This window comes from Anoplopoma fimbria, chromosome 16 (assembly GCF_027596085.1).
Source record: "Anoplopoma fimbria isolate UVic2021 breed Golden Eagle Sablefish chromosome 16, Afim_UVic_2022, whole genome shotgun sequence".
NCBI classification, from domain to species: Eukaryota; Metazoa; Chordata; class Actinopteri; order Perciformes; family Anoplopomatidae; genus Anoplopoma; species Anoplopoma fimbria.
In genome coordinates this window covers 23172125-23192214 of record NC_072464.1, presented here as the reverse complement: position 1 = coordinate 23192214, position 20090 = coordinate 23172125, and the positions used below count along the sequence as shown (strand labels likewise).

Here is a 20090-nt window from a genome sequence, read left to right as displayed (position 1 = left end):
ACTCTGCTCTGTTTTATAGTTTGTTGTATGAAGACTTTATTTCTCCTGATTTATTGCTGCACTGTTTCACTTTGTAACATCGTTCTTTACGACTTGTTGTTGGAGCAACGTCCTCCGGTTCACTGCAACACATGAGAAGTATTTACACAATAAAAATATAATCTAGTGGACTTTTGGCAAACAGAAACTTTTGATTAATCACCGAGAGGTTTGTTCACCTTCTTATGATGCTTATACAATATATAATACTTGTTTTGACGAGAAAAATGAATAAAAACCTTCGTTTAAAGTCTTATTTTGTAAAGTTAAGGACAAGATTAAAGTGAAAGCAGTGTTCGGTTTGTTTAAATTTAGATGGAATATAAATATTTTGTCCCAAAAGCTTAAATAGTAAAAATATTAAGTAGTATTTTAGTCTGTGGACAAAATAAAAAACAGAAAATGCAGTATTATCTACAAGATATTAAACATTTTACACATAAATCCCTTTAAAATACTAGTTTAAAATGAGTAAAAACATGAGGTTTCGGTCAAAAGAAAAACAGCTGAAGCATGTTTTGCATTTAATACTCTTTATTCATTTTTTTTCCCCTCTTCAAACACATTTTCCTGATGTACATGTACATTTCCATTCAAAAGGAAAAACTCAAGTGAGGTAAAAGTCCTGAAAAATGAAATAGTATAATGGTTGTAACCATCAAAAACTCGTAGTCACAATCACGAAGCTGACAAAAAAGCTCTTTTTGCATCAACTATTTCAAAAAAATATATATATAGTGCGACAAATTTCATATTTTTTCCCCCCCCAACTTTTTTTTTTATAGCAACAGGCATCCCTTCATACACACATGCAAACAAGCACACACACTTCCACGCATTAACGTAAACACAAAATCTGCTGCAAAAAAAGAAATCATCTCCAAAGATAGGAAGCCGTCGGAGCGCCTCCATCACGTTCCTATGACGAGACAAGCATCACCACTAGATATCTAACCCACGGCTTTCTCTCCCCGCCAGCAAAATAATACATCTACAGGTGTCATAAATAAAAATAAAACACGCTGTACTGATAAACAAAGGCCCAAACAAAGTGGGACGATCAGAGGCGAGGAGGGCGAGAGAAGCGACGGGATCGATACGAAGTTTACAGCAGAAAAATAAAGAAAAGTGGGGGCAAAAAAAAAAAAAGGCAAAATACACTTCATCCTATTTCTTTTTCTTCTTCCTTCACAAAAAAGTTTGCACATTGTACATCGACCCCGCCGATGAAGGATGATTTAGCGCCCCCGCTCTCATCTAGAGGGGTGAAGTTAAAGCTTTTGTTTAACAGGCACACATTTTCAACAACCGTAAACACATTGAGGATTTTACATTCCAGGCTGCGTTCACCATCTAGAAAAATGCAAGTTTGTTTGTTGCATTCTTCTTTGACCTCGCTCGAAATCTTCGTGAGCGATGTCAACAAAACAAAACAAAACGAAAAGCCCCAAAGAAAGGGTCGAGTCCCACCTCGATCAGCAGACTTCAAACTGTTCAAATGTGGCTCCAAGCTCTAAATCATCATCACTCAGAGAGGGGAGGAGGACAAACTGGGGAATGATTTGAGATTATGTGCTGCTGTTCCCTTAAAAATCTGTTGTTTTTTTTGTCCTTCCCTTTCAAACAAGATCACAAAACACTGAGCGATGATAAGTTTTTTAGAGCGAAATGGACGCACATGATGAAACTCCAAATCAGAGCTGAAGTCTGCTGATCTGCTCCAATAAGATCCTGCAGTTTGGGTAAGAAGAGGAGATTAATTAACACATGGAGAGTAAATAAAGGGGGGAGGATGGGGGGGTATTGGGGGCAAAACAAAGCCCTCAAAAAACACATCATGTCCCTGAGAACCAGCTCAACGCCGCTCCAGCAAATCCATCCACATTAGCTTATTTACATTCCCTCACAAGGCGGCTGGGTTTTGGAGTAAAACAAGGCCTCTTTTAAAGTGCTTCTGTTAGTCTGGGGGTCTCAGCTGGGTGACCCCCTACCCCCCCCGTCAGTGCACCACTAGGTATTGCTTTGGCGTGGATGGGGACAAAGTGTCGGTGAAAACAAATGACGCCAGGTTGGAGGTACAAATACTGAGCAGTGCGTTAAATAAAAAAAATGTCTGTTGAGAAAATCTGAATGGATCAATAGTTGGGATTTGAAAAAGGCATCCAGGATCGACTGGTCAACAAGGGAGGAAAACGAAGTGTTTGTGGAAAAGACCGACAGGAATGACTAGACAGATGAAAAACTAAAATAACATAAAATAACAAAAACTCAAACCAGAAATATATGCATTATCTAATTAACTTAAATGTTGTATTATGAGAGTTTCACAAGGTGTAAATGAATGAAAAGAAAAAAGAACTTTTCCCTCCTGATCACCATTTAAAAAACGCTTTAAAAAAGCTCTCCAAAAAAAAGGCACTTGAGTGCTTCAGTTGCTGGTTTGTGTGTCTTTGGTCAAGTGTTGCACCTCACGAGTTGCTTAAAGCAAAAACAACAAAACACCAGAATTCAGCTGCTACGCCAGCAGAGCACGCCCTGACCCCGGTGTGGGGGGGGGTATGCGACCTGCAAAAGGAGGCCAAACTGACCCCACAATAAGTTTTTCTATGTGGGGCAACCAGATAAGACGCTCCCAGTTATCTGGTTTAAAACACAAGCTGCAGCAAGGGAGGGCTCCTCTCAGGGGGGAGGGAAGGGGGGAGGGGGGGGTAAAGACGCAGCAGTTGTCGCTTACATAACAAGTTAAATCGCAACTTCTCTAGTCTCAATGCCAGCCATCTTGCTCGCAACGCCACGCTGCAAGTGTTCAAAAAGGAACAGCTAATAATAAGCCGGGCTGGAAATAGTAATTCATAGGTTTGTAGAAGAGGGGGGGGAAGGGGGAGTCAGCTGTAGCTTCCAGGTTACACCAAACTCCCAAACAGGAGTGGCATCCGACTGGCGTTCCTCTGGACATACCAGTTGCACTCCCCTGGTGTGTGTGTGTGTGTGTGTGTGTGTGTTAAGATGCCCACAAAAGGGGTTTGAAAGCTGTGTGGTTCTCAGGATAGGACGGGACAGGAAGTGACTCATCACCCCACACATGTAAGGTGGTACGACCGACCCATCACTACTGTTCCCAAAGATACTTCCACCCCAGGGGGAAAGAAAAAAAAGAGGATAATTATAGACGGCCTGTAGTTTGAGCTGCGTCAGAGGAGGAATCCCATTTCGGTCGGCCATGTGCTGCTTCCTTTTAAAGGGAAGTCGCCTCCAGGACTCCTAGATGATCGAGGCCGGCCTGGCACGCTCTCAACAGGTAGTCGGCTATGGAGACTTTAAAAAAACACAACACAGTGGAACATAAACTCCTCCGACACACCGGAGCCCCGAGACTAAACTGTGCCGCTACAGATTTCCGCTCAAAGCCCGTCTCGAGAGGAAAGTACAGAGCTGAGTAAACTGGATAACGGAGGCGGAGGAGGAGAAACTCGTCCTACACAGACATTCAGAAAAATAAACATTTTTCTTCTTGCATTGTTTACAAATCACAGGCACTGCCGGCATATTCAGGGAGAGACCACAAATGTGTTTGTCACATGTCAAAATTAATTAAAACAAATTGAATCTTGTTAGTTTCTGATGCGAAAAACGTTAGTGTCCCTCCAAAGTGATCGACATTTTAACACTGGTGCTCTGCTTCTTTTTTGCGTTTTTTTTCTTTTTGCACCTTTTACATTACCCTTTCCCCAATAATACAATTTTTTCAACGTTTTACACTTTTTTCCGCCTTTTCACATTTTTTATCTTTTCTAAATCACAGGGAGGGGGGAAACTAAATTTAAGGCTATAACATGTTCTTCCCTTCTTTTTTTTTTTGTAGCCCATACTTAAATCATTTTTTGGGGGGAGGTAACACTTGGAGGTTAAGGCACAAAACTCTGTTAAACAATCAAACATGATGAGAAAAGAAATCTAAACACTTAAAAATATCTCTTTCTATTCAATGACCTAGACGACTGTAGACGAGGAATGAGAAAGGGCTCCGAAAACAAAGCAAAACACTTGTCCACTTGAATATAATTGTGCCTTGAGAGGAACAAAGTATTTATTGCCTCAATAATATATATTTTTTTGGCGGGGAGGGTACGTATTTTTTTTTATTCCTTTTCTCAAAAGCAGCAGCAGCACTTTCCACCTGTGTGTTCGTTTCATTCGCGTCAGTTACATGGCAGCCATGTTGGAATGTTCTGGTTGGCCACGTAGTAGTTGCTGAAGTTGTGGTCTCGAACGTACGGCGCCGGCTGATAGTAGCAGGTGACGCAGGACGCGTCGGGAATGGCGTTCTGCTCCGCCAGCACCCTGAAGGCCATCAGCGAGATGAGGTGGAGGGTCTGCCGCCGCTCGTGGCCCATGAGGCACACCGTGCTCTCGTTCACCACCCGCCGCAGGATCATGAGGTAGTCGTACTTGCTCTTCTCCTCGCCGACGAAGTGGCTCTGCAGGTACGCCTCCACCTTGCGCTGCTGCTCGCCGATGTCGGGGAAGTCGATGAAGAAGCGGGAGCACATGTACCGCTCCAGGGCCTTGAACTCCTCCTCGCTGGCGGGCCGAAAGTCCCGCACCAGCAGGTTGCAGTACTTGAGCAGGCCGCCGCCGCGGATCTCCTCGGGCCGCTTGGTGGCGATGAGCTTGTTGCTCAGGTGGCCCAACGCCGCCTCGAAGTCGCCGTACACGCTCTCCCCGCTCACGGTCGGGTGGAACGCCGGCGACATTGGCGTCTGGGCCAGCTCGTAGTAGGAGAGCATGGAGTCCAGCACGATCTGAAAGGAGTCCACGCTGAACTCAAACTGCCGGCGTATCGAGTCCGCGAACTTCAGCTCCACGTTGCGTCCGTTGTTGTTGGAGAGCGAGATGAGGCTCCAGCGGTCCTGCTCCGTGTTGACCTTCACCAGCTTCTGCACGTACGCCTCCTTCAAGGTCATGGGTGTGATTTTCTCCTTATTCACACCCTCGGGCAGGAAGTCCAGCAGCGTGCCCAGCACCACGTCTTTAATGAGCCTGAACTCCGCCTCGTGCGGCAGGTCGACCCTGAAGATGACGTCCAGGTCCTTGTAGCTCCAGGCCACGTCCTGCACCAGAACGTGGCTCGCCGTGGAGCCGTTGAGCCGAACGTCCTTCACCTTGATGCCGCTGAGCTCCAGGCGGGAGCGCACCCGGGCCACGATGTCCTTCAGACGCACCTCCAAGGTGGGGAAGTTGCCCCGTCCGTGAACGGGCACGACCTCCGTGAGGACTTCGTTCAGCCGGCTCACCTGCTCCCAGGTGAGGACGCTGACGGAGCAGCTCTTTGGTTCCTCCTTGTTATCCATCTTCTCACAAAGTTCAGATCAACTGAGGCGGCAGAAGAAAACAGACGTTAGTTATGGATGTGACACAAGCAAAGAAATAAATACTAATAAATGCAGATTTTCACAATATAATAAAGTCAGATGCAACAATAAAACATTAAAATTAAATTAAAATAAATTAAAATTTTCACAATATAATAAACTCAGATGCAACAATAAAACATTAAAAATAAATTAAAATAGAAATAAATTAAAATTTTCACAATATAATAAACTCAGATTAAACAATAAAACATCCAAATTAATTATTTTTTAACAATATAATAAACTCAGATGCAACAATAAAACATTAAAAATAAATAAATATTTTCACAATATAATAAACTCAGATGCAAAAATAAAACATTAAAAAAAACCCCACCAAAAAATAGCAATAAATATAAGTTTGAAGCGTTTAAACATCTGAAACAGTAGCAGCAGAGACAACCTGCTGTTACACGTGCACGCGCACGCAGTGAGGCTTCTAGAACAGCGCGAGCCTGGCTTTTTATTTAATTTTAAATTTAATTTATTTTTTTATTCCAGAACAAAAAACCCAATCTTTAAAAAAACACACTAAAAACTATTATTAAATAATAATTTTATATTAAATAAAATATATATTTTTTAATTAAATACATTTTTTTAAAGCTACGTAATTTACGTCGCTCTTAAAGACATTTTACGTAAATTCACGTAAAAAAAAAAATGTGAATTCAGCAAAGTCACGTTGAAAAAAAACGGGTTCAACCGTGCGTCTGACGTCACCGAGCTCCAAACCAATATCACGTTCTTTTTTTTTTTTTTTTTTTTTTTTTTTGTAGTCATGTAGTGTTTTTTTTCTAACCTAACACACATTTCACATTAAAAAATAAAAAATATAAAATATATTAAAAAATTAAAAAAAAAGCAGTACATACATTTCCACACAAAAAAAAGCCGGTTGTCGGTTGTCAGGGAGATGGTCGTGCAGACGCCTCCTCATAGTCCTCCGGCTGAGAGACCGAGCACGTGTAGCAGCGAGAGCCGAGAAGTCACTATTTGAACCGGACGCGCAGACACGCCGGCTTTATATAGCCGAAGCACGACCCACTGCACCGGGTCTACTTCCGCGACACGAAACACAGTCCCTCCACCTGGGATGTTGCTTTAATTATTTTTTTTAAAAGTAAGATATTACAATTCAAAAATATTGCTTTTGGGTTTAAATTAACATTAATTGTTTCGTTTTAAAAAAAATAAAATAATAAATAAATAAAAAATGTTTGCATCAGCGGCGGAGCACATAAAGGCGTGAATTCGTTGAGTTTGTTTTGTATCAATGCGCCGAGAGAGCCATCTGATTGGTTGGTGAGGTTTTTGCGTTGCTAGGTAACCAGGGACCGTCTCCAGGCAAGGCGGCGTTCAGTTTGAAAAGCAGCATTTAACGTTTTATACAATAATAAAAACTAATGTAATTTATTCAATTTAAAAAATATATAAATACAATAATAAAAACTAATGTAATTTATTCAATTTAAAAAATATATAGATACAATAATAAAAACTAATGTAATTTATTCAATTTAAAACATATATAAATATAAATACAATAATAAAAACTAATGTAATTTATTCAATTTAAAAAATATATAAATACAATAATAAAAACTAATGTAATTTATTCAATTTAAAAAATATATAAATACAATAATAAAAACTAATCTAATTTATTCAATTTAAAAAATATATAAATACAATAATAAAAACTAATGTAATTTATTCAATTTAAAAATATATAAATACAATAATAAAAACTAATGTAATTTATTCAATTTAAAAAATATATAAATACAATAATAAAAACTAATGTAATTTATTCAATTTAAAAAAATATATAAATACAATAATAAAAACTAATGTAATTTATTCAATTTAACAAATATATAAATACAATAATAAAAACTAATGTAATTTATTCAATTTAAAAAAATATATAAATACAAAAAAAAATCATAAATACAATAATAAAAACTAATGTAATTTATTCAATTTTAAAAATATATAAATACAATAATAAAAACTAATGTAATTTATTCAATTTAAAAAATATATAAATACAATAATAAAAACTAATGTAATTTATTCAATTTAAAAAATATATAAATACAATAATAAAAACTAATGTAATTTATTCAATTTAAAAAATATATAAATACAAAAAAGAAATCATAACATTAAAAAATTGACATTTTGAACATGATAAATACACAATTTTATGAATTGTAAATTTAATAAATATATATGGTTCAAATTAAATACATACTTTTATTATAAAATATATCCAAAATTTCACTGGAATATTAATATTATTATTTGAATGTATTTATTTTAATTCAAATTCTTGTTTATGTTGAATACAGGTTGTCAATGTTTATTTTTGAATGTTTTTTTGAACAAAGACTGAAAAACACCCTTTTATTTGTTGATGTTAAAGCTTATTTGAGATTCTACTAGTTAAATTTCATTTTTCTTTTATTTTTCTAATATTTTGCTGTCCCAATATGTATAAATAAAGGTTTGTTTAAGAAAAAGGGCAAAATAACTCCCTCAAAAATTGCCAAATCAGTAAAATAATTGGAAAACATAAAGCAAATAAAATGTAAAGAAAATTAGTCTTTTAAAACAACAACAGCTGGAGGGTAAATAGGATGAAAGTTAACATTTTTATTGCCCTTTCGGAATAAAAATGACGCAAACTTTTGTTTGTTCTGCATGTTATTCCAGATTGCAGGTTCATAATGAGATTTGTAAAATTGGATTTTACAACCTCAATAAAAACAACACCACATTAACGTTGAATATGAATTATCAACACTTATTAAGATCAGTAGTCAGTTTATTGTATTGCCAGGTGTTTCTAATATCAGTGTACACACACTGATGTCAAATCAGGACAAAATATATTAGAAACAGCGTTTTAAAATAATCCTGCTTCAATTTCAATCAAACTGAACTTCAGAATCTGTGCATTTGTTTTGCTAGGTGAAGCTAAAAACTGGATTGTATGTACAGTTTTTTATATATATTTTCTATTTTCTGTCTTCCATTACACCTTGCATTAGTCTAGTTGATGTGATATGTTTTATTCCAGGACTGTCACAAGATATATCTCCCAAATTACACTCTCACTGGTCTGTTGACAGTATTTCCTGGTAGAAATAGCTTTCCAATGATCTGATTATCATCAGACATTATCTTCCCAGAACAATAAAAGCCATGTCTCAAAGTACAACATCTGAACCTCCTGTTTAAGTCGTACATAACAAAACAGTGCGGACCGAAGTCCTTATAGGGTCGGAGATGCAGAAATATTATGGTGTATGTTTTGGAGATGGAAGAACAGGCTGTTGTCTGAATCACAGAGGAAGCCAGAGACTCTGCTGACTGTCCTGAGGCCTTTTTCTTTTTTTTTTTAACTACATAGGAAACATCTCAGGCAGATATTCTCTGGGTGAAACCCAACAACACAGCAGGGGAACCCTCCCTTATTTCTATGGAAGTCACTTCACTAGAACACGAAGAAACATTCCTCTGTGAATATCATTTTCTGCACACACACACACATTATGACATCAACGCTGACTGTGAGTGTGGAAGTGATTTATTGTGAATGAATAAAGGAAACCACAGAAGGTGTACTTGAGTGTGATGATTCCTTGGAAAGTAAAACACATGGGTAGAAGACAGAAACCCCCCCCGCCACAATAAAAGCTTTTTATTTTGAAACAGAGAACTTGATGATGATTAGAAACAGCTTGAAGTTGACGTACAAAACAAAGCAGGTTGATGAATAATTAAAGCACAACCAACAGAGAAGAAATAATGAAAAAATGAATGTGAAAGACACAATATGTGCGTTCTTACAGGTAAAATGGAGGCATTTTCATCTATGACCTTTATGGTTAAAATCCAATATGTAACTTTATATTGTGATTTCACAATATTGCCGATGTCCTAGTGTATATATATATATTCTAAAATGTTCCATTTTTGCTAACCAATCACTAAAGACAAATGTTTGGGCCTGATTTAAACATAATTTTAAGTTGACAGCCTATGTGTTGCCAAGACAACATACTTTTTTTCCGTCTCCATCTTGGAATACGAATATTTATTTTGCAATCAATGAACGAAGGCTTCATTTGGAATGTAGAGGACGTCTCTGGTGTCGACCTGTCAATCACAGTGACTCTAAATGAACCATAATTTACTAAATGAACATCATGCTGTATTGAAGAAGACTTGAAACTAGAGATTGAGACCATAAACTCATGTTTACAATGTTTACTGAGGGAATAAATCAAGAGAGAAGTAGAGTCATTTTCTCATAGACTTCTATACAACCAGAGGAGTCGCCCCCTGGTGGACAGGAGAGAGAATGCAGCTTTAAGACATGAAGCTTTGACTTAACTCTGCAAAACCAGAGGTTTACGCATGATTTAAACATTTCTAGTGCTTCTCCTGCTCCTGGAAAAATATCACATGACTGAAGATGGACAAGTCATGTTAACGAAAAAGAAAAATGTCGGCTGCATCTGTCCTCCGAGAATCTATTCTGAATCATCCAACATCACGAATAGTAGAATAAAAGTCATTGAACAGGACCTATATGACATGTGATTATATCATGTTTTTGTTGGTGCATTCTCAATATTCTCCACTTATTGTATTCTGGAAAAAGAGAAGAAATTGGAAACCTTATTGGAAAACATTTTCATTTTAGAATGAAACAGGAAATTGGTTATTTTCCTGCTGCGATGATATTAACATAAGATGAGTAACATCATTTCAAACAGGTTTTGTTTAACGAATATTGAATTCTGCTCGTCTGGAAAATGTGATGAGATTCGTTTGCATATCAGCAGGAAACAAGGAGAGTTAAAGGGAACAGAAGTTTCATCCTTCTCTCTGCAGCATCGCTGGTGGGAAAAACAAGAAGGTGAGACGAAACCACTGATCGTAAGTGTGGAACTGTGTCAGCTGCACGGATGTGGTTGTGTTTGTTGCGGAGGGGTTGTACATTAGTGTCAGTGAGTCAGCAGCACCACTGATAGGAAACCAGTAGACCAGAGAGGGGATCCCCTCCATCTGTGCATCAGACTTTCTATTAAAAAGGAAATTTAAAAAAGGGGACATACATATTTTATTCTGTCATTAACATTTATGACAAAGTTTTCATGCAGAAAGTGTCAGCTGATGATGAGGAGGGAGGTTTTACTTCACTGCAGCACCTTTTTATGACATGACGTGATGAAACTGGAGGATGTTTAGACATAAATCTCTCTGTTGTAGCTGAAAAAACACACATGCATTAAAATAATTTATAGGGCTGCAAGTAAGAATAATTTATCTAAAGAAGTAGTGTTTAAAATGTCAGGAAATATAAAAAAAAAAGTACTTAGAACTTCCCAGATATCAATATCTTCAAATATATTCAATTTAAAGTGATTTAAAACAAAGAAAAGCTGCAAATCCTCACTTAGGGAAAAGCAGAGTAAATGTCTCACCACCAAATCCTCTGACTTCATTCTAGCTTATCAATAACTTATCATTTTTCCACATGTGCTGGTGGATAAGTTACTGAAAACTGTCATATTTACATACTTTTCGAGTTAAGTTTAGATATTCCAGCTGTAGTGGATTAGGAGATGAGTTAACAGGAAAAGCAACTACACAGAAATTACAGTAGCAGACGGTTCGTCATGCGTCTCTGAGGAACATCTCGTCTACATGTGGGCGGAAAAAGATAAAACTCTAGTGTCGAACTGTCAATCACAGTAAGCCCCGCCCTAAAGCATCCCCTGCTTTATGGTCTGTTTGACTCTAAATGGAGCATCATTTACTAAATGAACATCATGCTGTATTGAAGAAGACTTGAAACTAGAGATTGAGACCATAAACTCATGTTTACAATGTTTACTGAGGGAATAAATCAAGAGAGAAGTAGAGTCATTTTCTCATAGACTTCTATACAACCAGAGGAGTCGCCCCCTGGTGGACAGGAGAGAGAATGCATGTTTTAAGAAACTTCAGCATTCAGAACCAGAGGTGCTGCCTGGTTTTTACCCACTCACTGCATGTAGTGAAGGAAAGCATCTAAGGCTGATGTGCATGTGCATGTCCTCTCTTTGCCAGAACATTTTTCTGAGGAAAGAACCAGGCTGAACTCCAACACTTACTGGAATTTTACTTAGGAAGTCTTGTTTAGATTGCCAGAACTTTAAACCCAATAATAGCTTTTGACCCGACATGTCTTAACCTAAAACCTGCACAACAATATGTTTATCTCGTTTCTGTCAACTCTCTACTGGACCTCCATGATGCAACAGAATGTGTTTTTTCCAGTGGACTTCTGTCGATAGAACAACATATTCCCGTGTCCGTGTTGTGAAGGTGTTGTTATTTTTCTGTTTGTTCCACGCCATCTGCTTTCTCGCTGCAAAACAATATCCAGTATGTACAGACGGCCTGAATAAAGTATCTGTAAAGGCGACGATTCTTGATTAGGGATGAACGGCAGCAGGTTTGTCTCCGTGGTTGAGTGCATTGTGTGTGTGTGTGTGTGTGTGTGTGTGTGTGTGTGTGTGTGCGTTGTGCAGCTGGAGCTCTGCCACCGTGCCATCTGAGAGGTGACTCAGAGTGTCCAGGCCACGGATGGGTGAGCAGCCCCGCCATTAACACATTAAACACACACTAAGACACACACACACGACTGATTTGCATGTACCTGGATGCTCGTGCACACAAACACGCACACACACACACACACACACACACACACACACACACACCAGTGCCATTAAAGGTTCCACTACGTATGCTGACGATAACCTGCTAATCTTTTCGGAATGACTCAGTCGGACGGTTAAAAGCTCGGCGCTTCCTCTGACATCATTTAGTTGTTGTTGGTTATCGTTCGGCACATTACCCCCCCCCCCCCATAAAGCTCATCATTACATAATCAAACCTCATCTGAAGGTCAAGTCCAGCTCCATGTCCACACTTTTCACGATGCTCTGGGCAGCAGTGAAATAGTAAAAGTTCATACTTTTCCTCCTGTCCTCATCAGTGATTTATGTTGCACTAAAGAGTCGCTTCCAAGAAAATTTATCATGTGCATAAAGTGCAGAATAATAACAATTTTTTCGGACTGAATGTTACTTCTTCTCAGTGCAAAAGATAACACTGTTGTGGCGACTATGAAACATGTTTTGGTGCTTCGATGTTTGGTTCTCAGTGGAGGAAGAAATCTCCCCTGTCTCTCCGCCGAGTGAAGTCATTGATAGAGAAAGTGTTTATCTTCCAGTGAAACCACAGCGAGAAAGAGAGAAAGTCAACGGCTCGGGATGAAATTGGCAACGAGAGCATGTTTGATGGAGTGAAAGTCTGAGAGGAAGTGACACCAGAGAGATACGGCAGAGCTTTTAATGGTCTCTGTGTTCATCTGTTTGTCTACAGAATTAATGCTTTTACTTCAAAAAAACTCTTAACTATCAGTTTTTTCCAGTTACCTCACTGTCTGTCTGGACGGCCAAATAACATGGCAGGTTGTGAAAGAGTCATGAAATGCAATCTATTGGTTTTGTGTAGAGAACCACAAATTGTCTCTTTCTTTGTGTGGCTCAAAACAAAAACAAAACAAAGTGAATTATGATCGTTTTTCCTGCTGGACACACATTAACGCATCAGAGTGAGTAAGCAGCAGTGACGTAGTATTGAGTACCAAAAAGAGTGCTTTTGGTGGATGGGTCCAACAAACACATGACTTTCAACCTTTTTATCAAACAAAAAGAAGGCGAAATCGCAGAATTGAATGCTTTCAAACAGCAGTCCACACTATTATTATTATTATGACACATTACAGTTTTCATCCACAGGTGACAGAAATAAGAGGCGATGATGTTTCTGCAACAGGAAGACTGTTTGAACCTGGATATTCATCGTTAAGGGTTATTTTGTCCCTTATCTTAAAGAAGTATTTTCAGTGGCCTAAACTAAACCAAACTTTAATCATAAAGGTGTCAAATCAGAAAATGGTCACATGAATATTTTTCTTTCAGGCCTATATACATGTTTTTCTTTCATTTGAGTATTATACAGTATTTTCTTAAAGCTTTAGCTCCACAGATACATGTATTAACCGATCACGTTGTGAGGAAAGGAGAAATTCAAAACAAACCGAGTGTAGTCCGAACCGAGAAACTTTATTACTCCTTCCATCCTTTCAACAGAGGCAGCGCAGACCAGATCCACTCCTTCTTTTCTTACCTTTCTTACCTTCACAGTAAAAGCCCCAGACAGACACACTGCTCCTCACTTAAAGGAAGCTCAATCAATGATCTCAGAGTGGCTTCAGGCTGTTCAACAGCTTAACTAACAGACGCTGTTCTGGTTCAATGGGACCCTCGTAGACATGTATCTGCATGAAGCTACGTAATGCAAGTTTATTTAATTAGAACAATTCAAACACTTCTGAAAGTCAAAGTGCTTTTCATCCACGGAAGAGTTCAGCTCAGACTATAAACAGAAATCAGAACTTATTCCATCAGTAAGCAAAAAAGCTTCTGTTGTGTTTTCAAGTCTAGATTTTGAAGATGACTACAGTTGTTTGTCTCTTTTAACACAATCTACGTAGCCGAGCAGCTAAAAGAATACTCGCCATGTTCAGCTCTGGCAGCTTGTGTTCTGAGGCGTCCGCTGAGACGTGGCTGAGAGGTATTTTGGTTCGGCTCCACTTCATGATTTATAAACAAAGACCATGGTTAAAGACCATTCTGCACCACGGTGAGGAGGCAGAAGAATTAAAGATGCGCGGTCAGCTTCTTTTGGTTTTTGTCAGAACTTTTGCAGCTGAATTTTGTACAAGATGAAGCAGTTTGATGGTCGTTTTAAGAAGACGTGTGGAAAGACAGAAACAGTTTCTATTTCTAAATCCTGTTCACCTCTAAAGCTTAGTTTATACTTGCCGTAGTTCATTGATAAAAACATTATTTACATGTCTAGTGATTTTACAAAAAAGACAGATTCATTTTTAAATACTTTAGAAACAGACGGTGTTAAAAATCTACATTTGAGTAAATATTTTGCATCCAAATCAAATAGTTCACAGGATATTCAACCTCAATGCTTTTAATACTTGACTTGTTTCTTTACAGGGCTGTTATAAAGGTAATAAAGTAGTGCATGAAAATGAGATATGAGTTTATAGATAATTACAAAGGCTCCTCTTCATTGTGGAGGTTGATTTGTGGCGTTTTGCCGGTTACACCGACAGTTTATGTGCAGATCTCTGGCATACATTTATCGGTTATACTTGTTGTCTTTTTGATTCTTCACAGTTTGTTTTGTTTGGTTCTGAGAATAATGCAGCACACAGAACACAGAGCATAAACAGCGTCTGCGGAGGCGCCAAGCGTGACTATAAACAAAGCTTAAGCTTGGTTTTATTTTTGAGATGTTAGAAAACCCATTGTTATTGTTTTCACATGACTTTTAAAGACACCAAGGTCAACAGTGTCTTCTGTTTCAAAGTTTCTTTAGTGCCAGAATGTGTGGCACGATCTATTGAAACCTTTTGTTAGAAAGTGCTGCAAACTGTTGCAAATTCCAACAGCTGCCGGTAGTTTTGATGCAAAATATTCACATTATAATGTCGTTTTTAGACCTTCAGTGCCTTGTTTTGTAAAATTGTCTTCCTGCAGATGAGAATATGCTCAAATGGGTCGATTTTACAAGGCGATATAAAATGACCTATCATTGGCATCAGGCGGTGGCAGTTCACTGCAGCAGAACCTCAAACATACCATTTAAATGCAGACGTATTGTAGGCGGCTGTGACTCATCTCTGCATCACTTTCAGAGCCGCCGATTGTCCTCGTGTAAACAAATCTGCTAATCCAGGATTACTAAAACCTCTGTCTTCCTCCCGTCTCCTCTAATCCTGAACACACCCGAGGACATTCACCGTAAAGCGGCGCTGCAGGGGCCAAATAAAACGACAGTATGTGAGTGATCTCATAAACAGAGCAGCGCTGGCTCAGCAGGATGAAACGTCTGGAAATCAGCCTCCATGTGTTCACGATGCACACGCGTGTTGAAATGACATGTAAGGAACGGAGAGGATAACTGAGGCCAGATGGAAACTGATTGTAAAGAAGTCTGTAAAAGTAAAACAACAGTTGTTAATGTTTTGTGTACAATCAGTGTCATAGATCTCATTTAGGAAATGAATACAAAGAAGAGAGGAATTCACTTTTTGTGATTTGATGACATCCAATAAGTTGTGGTTGGTTGAAGAGATTTCCTGTGACTGATGGAAACATTTTGGTGTTTTTTTTTTCTGGGTAAATTAACGTCAAACAGTTCCGTGAGGCCACCTGTGCTTTGTGTCAAAGACGTCATTCCCTACACAGAATTGGAAAGCAACGTTTGCAGGTGTTCAACTATGTTCAACATACTCTATATGAACAAAAACTGACCTATCTGAAAGCAGAAATCTAACCATGAGAGGGAAATGGAAATTACAAATACTAAAACTTACAGAAACACGTTGGCTTCATCAAGATTTAATAAACTTTCACTGAGGTCAGTGAAAGTTTATTAAATCTACAATGAAGAACTAAAACTACTACTAAATAAACCTCAATATTCTTTCTATTTCTTTTTTTTTAAGGATGGTGAGCTGGTATTGAAGGTTCGCTTCGCTTGGCACGACATTACTTACTGACAAAAGATAGGTTTAGAAAACAAACCACGGGAAAAAATCATGGTTGGGCTCAAAATAACTAAGAACAGTTTGGTTTATCCAACAAGACGTAGGTCAGGTTTAACAAACGGACTACAAATGTTGAGTTTTTGGCAACAAAAACACTTAGTTAGGATAAGGAAAAACATAACGTGTGGGCTTCAACAGTTTAGTCAACAAAACCAACGTTAAGTTTATGCAAAAAACAAAAAAATGTTGGGTTTAGGCAACAAAACCACTTAGTTAGATTAAAGAAAAACATCAAAGTATAAAAATAAAGTTAATTTTGCACTTAAATTAAACTCTTCAGCCCTGCATGTTTCAAGAACTCGGTTTTACTTCTCATATGAACTCAACTTCAATTTACAACTATCACCAACATTTCCTCAAAGTGTAGTGTTGATCTGTAGATGGATGTTTGTTATATTTATGATAAATAAAGATCTTTTCATTTTCTAAAAGCTTTAAACAAACCCCACAAACACAGTTTAAGAAAACAAACTGTGTCATTACATTCACATTTGTTGAAGCCACAAGCAGCACATAGTTTATTTACTCATGTTTGCTAACGTCCTGCAGCTCCCATCAACTTGTCTTCCTGCTCAATACTCATGTAATGAACGTACAATTTTACAATGAAATGTAAGAAGTTAAATGTTGGCTTTGTGCGTCAGCAGCACTGCCCTCCACCTGCTGACATTTAAGAATCTGCAGAGACAAGCCCTTCACACACTGACGCAACAATCAATATTTTGTTCATGATATGTGTGAACTTATCAGAGACCTGTGTGCGTTTGTTTACTGGGATCGCTAACTTTCCAGTCAGCAGCGATCATTGCAACAGGAAGCACCTGTTCACTTTCCCTCCGACTATCTCAGACAAACACACAAAGTGCCAGGAAAGTTATTCTGAACAGAGCTGAAGGTGAAACAACACTTGTAACGTTGGCAGATGTACGAGCTAAATATCAAATGTTAAACAGATAACTTGGATCACTGAACTTCACAGATGTCAAACAAATAAAACAGAGTAATGAAGACATTTACTGTAGGAGAACAAAAGTGTTTTGTGCAATAAGTTTTGTTGTTGAGTCTCGTTTTGACCATTGAGTTTGTTCAGACGTTGCTGTAGAATTATCAACCGCCAACCTGAACCGTTCAATACCGTTTAAAGCAGCAGCTTGGAAACAGTTTGAAGATCAATGATTGATTTCGGTAAAAAAAGTTGGTTTCCAGAATGGAAAAAACAATGATACTACTGGAAACAGCAATGTTTCATTTTTGTGACGTCACCCATTGGTTTGTGGACTGCAGTTTTGAAGCCTTGAATCTCTGGTGTCGACCTGTCAATCAGTGTGTAGCCCCGCCCTAAAGCATCCCCTGCTTTATGGTCTGTTTGACTCTAAATGGAGCATCATTTACTAAATGAACATCATGCTGTATTGAAGAAGACTTGAAACTAGAGATTGAGACCATAAACTCATGTTTACAATGTTTACTGAGGGAATAAATCAAGAGAGAAGTAGAGTCATTTTCTCATAGACTTCTATACAACCAGAGGAGTCGCCCCCTGGTGGACAGGAGAGAGAATGCAGCTTTAAGACACTTTGGCATTTGTTTCTTCTTTTTAAAGTGTAACATCACCAAAGTACATCCATCATGGACCCTCACCCTCGTTATTGCTCATTTTCTAACAACTGACTATGATGTAAACTCTCATAAACTGAAGTATTGATCTGATGCCAGTTAATTTACAGCACGCCACATGTGGAAACTGACTCCACTGTAAGGTCAACAAAACAGAGTTTAAAATGAATAATCATATTTAATAGCTTTTATTTAATATCATCACATGCTTCTAATACCATTAAAATTCTTTAATAAATGTCTAAATGTCAAAAACTTCTCTCTGAATGCGGTGAGTCACTTTGTTAAAGAGCTGACATTTTTCACACAGAATAATTCAAATGTGTAATTTCTGGCATAAAATGTGTTGATTCAAAGTTAAAGCAGTTTCACGGTTTAAAAGGAAGTCTCGTATGAATTAGTCAGTTGAAGTACAGCGAGTACTTTTTCAACTGGAGTGGGAACATTGTGTGAATCTGATGAAGCTGAACGGATGAAGTCTCAGCGAAAGAAAAAGCAGTCTGTGAATAAACAGAACCTGCAGCAGATGAAAGTTGCTCGTCAGTACGAGAGCTGGCGACTTGGAGGAAGCTGCCGTGTGTTTCTGTACAAACTGTTGTGCGTCTCTCTGCCAGCATCATGCAGTGAAGCAACAGCTGGCTGAACAGCAGAAAACACAACAAGTTTGTTCTTTCAAACACGTCTGAATGACTCCGACGGAGAACAAATTTTAATTACAAAGGATGTGCAACGATTCATTGACTTGTTATATACAGGAGAGTCTTTAATTAAGATGTTTAAGGTGGTTACATTTACAGTTATGTTACTTTATTTAAGGCCATTCTTTTAATGAAGAAGTTGCTTTTGGAGCTTCAATGATCGGACTTCACTAAAGACTCGAGGAAATCTGTCCAATCAGGACAATTTGCAGCTGAACTGCAAAGACTGTATTTGACCATAAACCGTATATAAGAAGTGGTCGTAGTCGTCATGACATCACCCATTGGTTTGTGGACTGCATGTTGTTTTTCTGCAACCAATGAATGGAGGTTACCATATTTGGATTGAGGAGTATACGTCTCTGGTGTCAACCTGTCAATCAGTGTGTAGCCCCGCCCTAAAGCATCCCCTGCTTTATGGTCTGTTTGACTCTAAATGGAGCATCATTTACTAAATGAACATCATGCTGTATTGAAGAAGACTTGAAACTAGAGATTGAGACCATAAACTCATGTTTACAATGTTTACTGAGGGAATAAATCAAGAGAGAAGTAGAGTCATTTTCTCATAGACTTCTATACAACCAGAGGAGTCGCCCCCTGGTGGACAGGAGAGAGAATGCAGGTTTTAAGAAACTTCAGCATTCAGAACCAGAGGTGCTGCCTGGTTTTTACCCACTCACTGCATGCAGTGAAGGAAAGCATCTAAGGCTGATGTGCATGTGCATGTCCTCTCTTTGCCAGAACATTTTTCTGAGGAAAGAACCAGGCTGAACTCCAACACTTACTGGAATTTTACTTAGGAAGTCTTGTTTAGATTGCCAGAACTTTAAACCCACTACTAGCTTTTGACCCGACATGTCTTAACCTAAAACCTGCACAACAATATGTTTATCTCGTTTCTGTCAACTCTCTACTGGACCTCCATGATGCAACAAAATGTGTTTTTTCCAGTGGACTTCTGTCGATAGAACAACATATTCCCGTGTCCGTGTTGTGAAGGTGTTGTTATTTTTCTGTTTGTTCCACTGGAGGTTGACGCCTGTATTTGAGTCAAATCAGCTTCTGTTTGTTGTTTTGTCATGTTCACTAAAGCTGAGGCTGATGGGAACGACTGTAGTTTTCCATTTAGGGAATTGCAGTTTTTGTCATTTCCTGGTTGGCTTTATTCTTTCAGAGCCGTTGGTTGCAACATTATCAAAGCATCACATGAAAAAAAGTTAAAAAACAAAAACAAACACGGAATATACTCTTTGTTTCTGATCACTTTTCATAACATCTTTATTGAATTTGTGTCTCAGTTTTAAACATATTTACAGATACTTTAATTTTATCTTTTTTTTTTCTTTAAGTTCAGTAAAAATACAAATACAGAACACTCAGTTTTTCAAAATCAACGTCGCTCCCAGCGACTCCACGGCCCAGAGTATCGCCTGGGCTAACCCCCTCCCTCCCCCCATTAGATATAGGTGTTGATGATGTCAGCGTGATGTCAGAGTGATGTCAGAGACCGGGGGGGATAGAGACTGAGAGCCAAGAATGAAGTGCATC

The 20090-nt window shown here is 38.4% G+C and overlaps 1 protein-coding gene across 1 annotated transcript; it reads right to left on the bottom strand.

Moving 5' to 3' along the window:
* Positions 1 to 556: 556 nt before the first annotated feature.
* On the bottom strand, positions 557 to 6440 carry tent5c (terminal nucleotidyltransferase 5C). Its single transcript, XM_054615623.1, has 2 exons — positions 6329 to 6440; positions 557 to 5412 (listed from the first exon to the last, which is right to left on the bottom strand). The coding sequence occupies exon 2, from the start codon at positions 5388 to 5390 to the stop codon at positions 4239 to 4241; it is 1152 nt and encodes a 383-aa protein (XP_054471598.1). The 5' UTR covers positions 5391 to 5412; positions 6329 to 6440; the 3' UTR covers positions 557 to 4238.
* Between the last annotated feature and the right edge of the window lie 13650 nt (positions 6441 to 20090).

What these genes read in the sequence shown, in the direction of transcription:
- tent5c (XM_054615623.1), bottom strand. Translation starts at nt 5,390, where the DNA reads ATGGATAACAAGGAGGAACCAAAGAGCTGCTCCGTCAGCGTCCTCACC.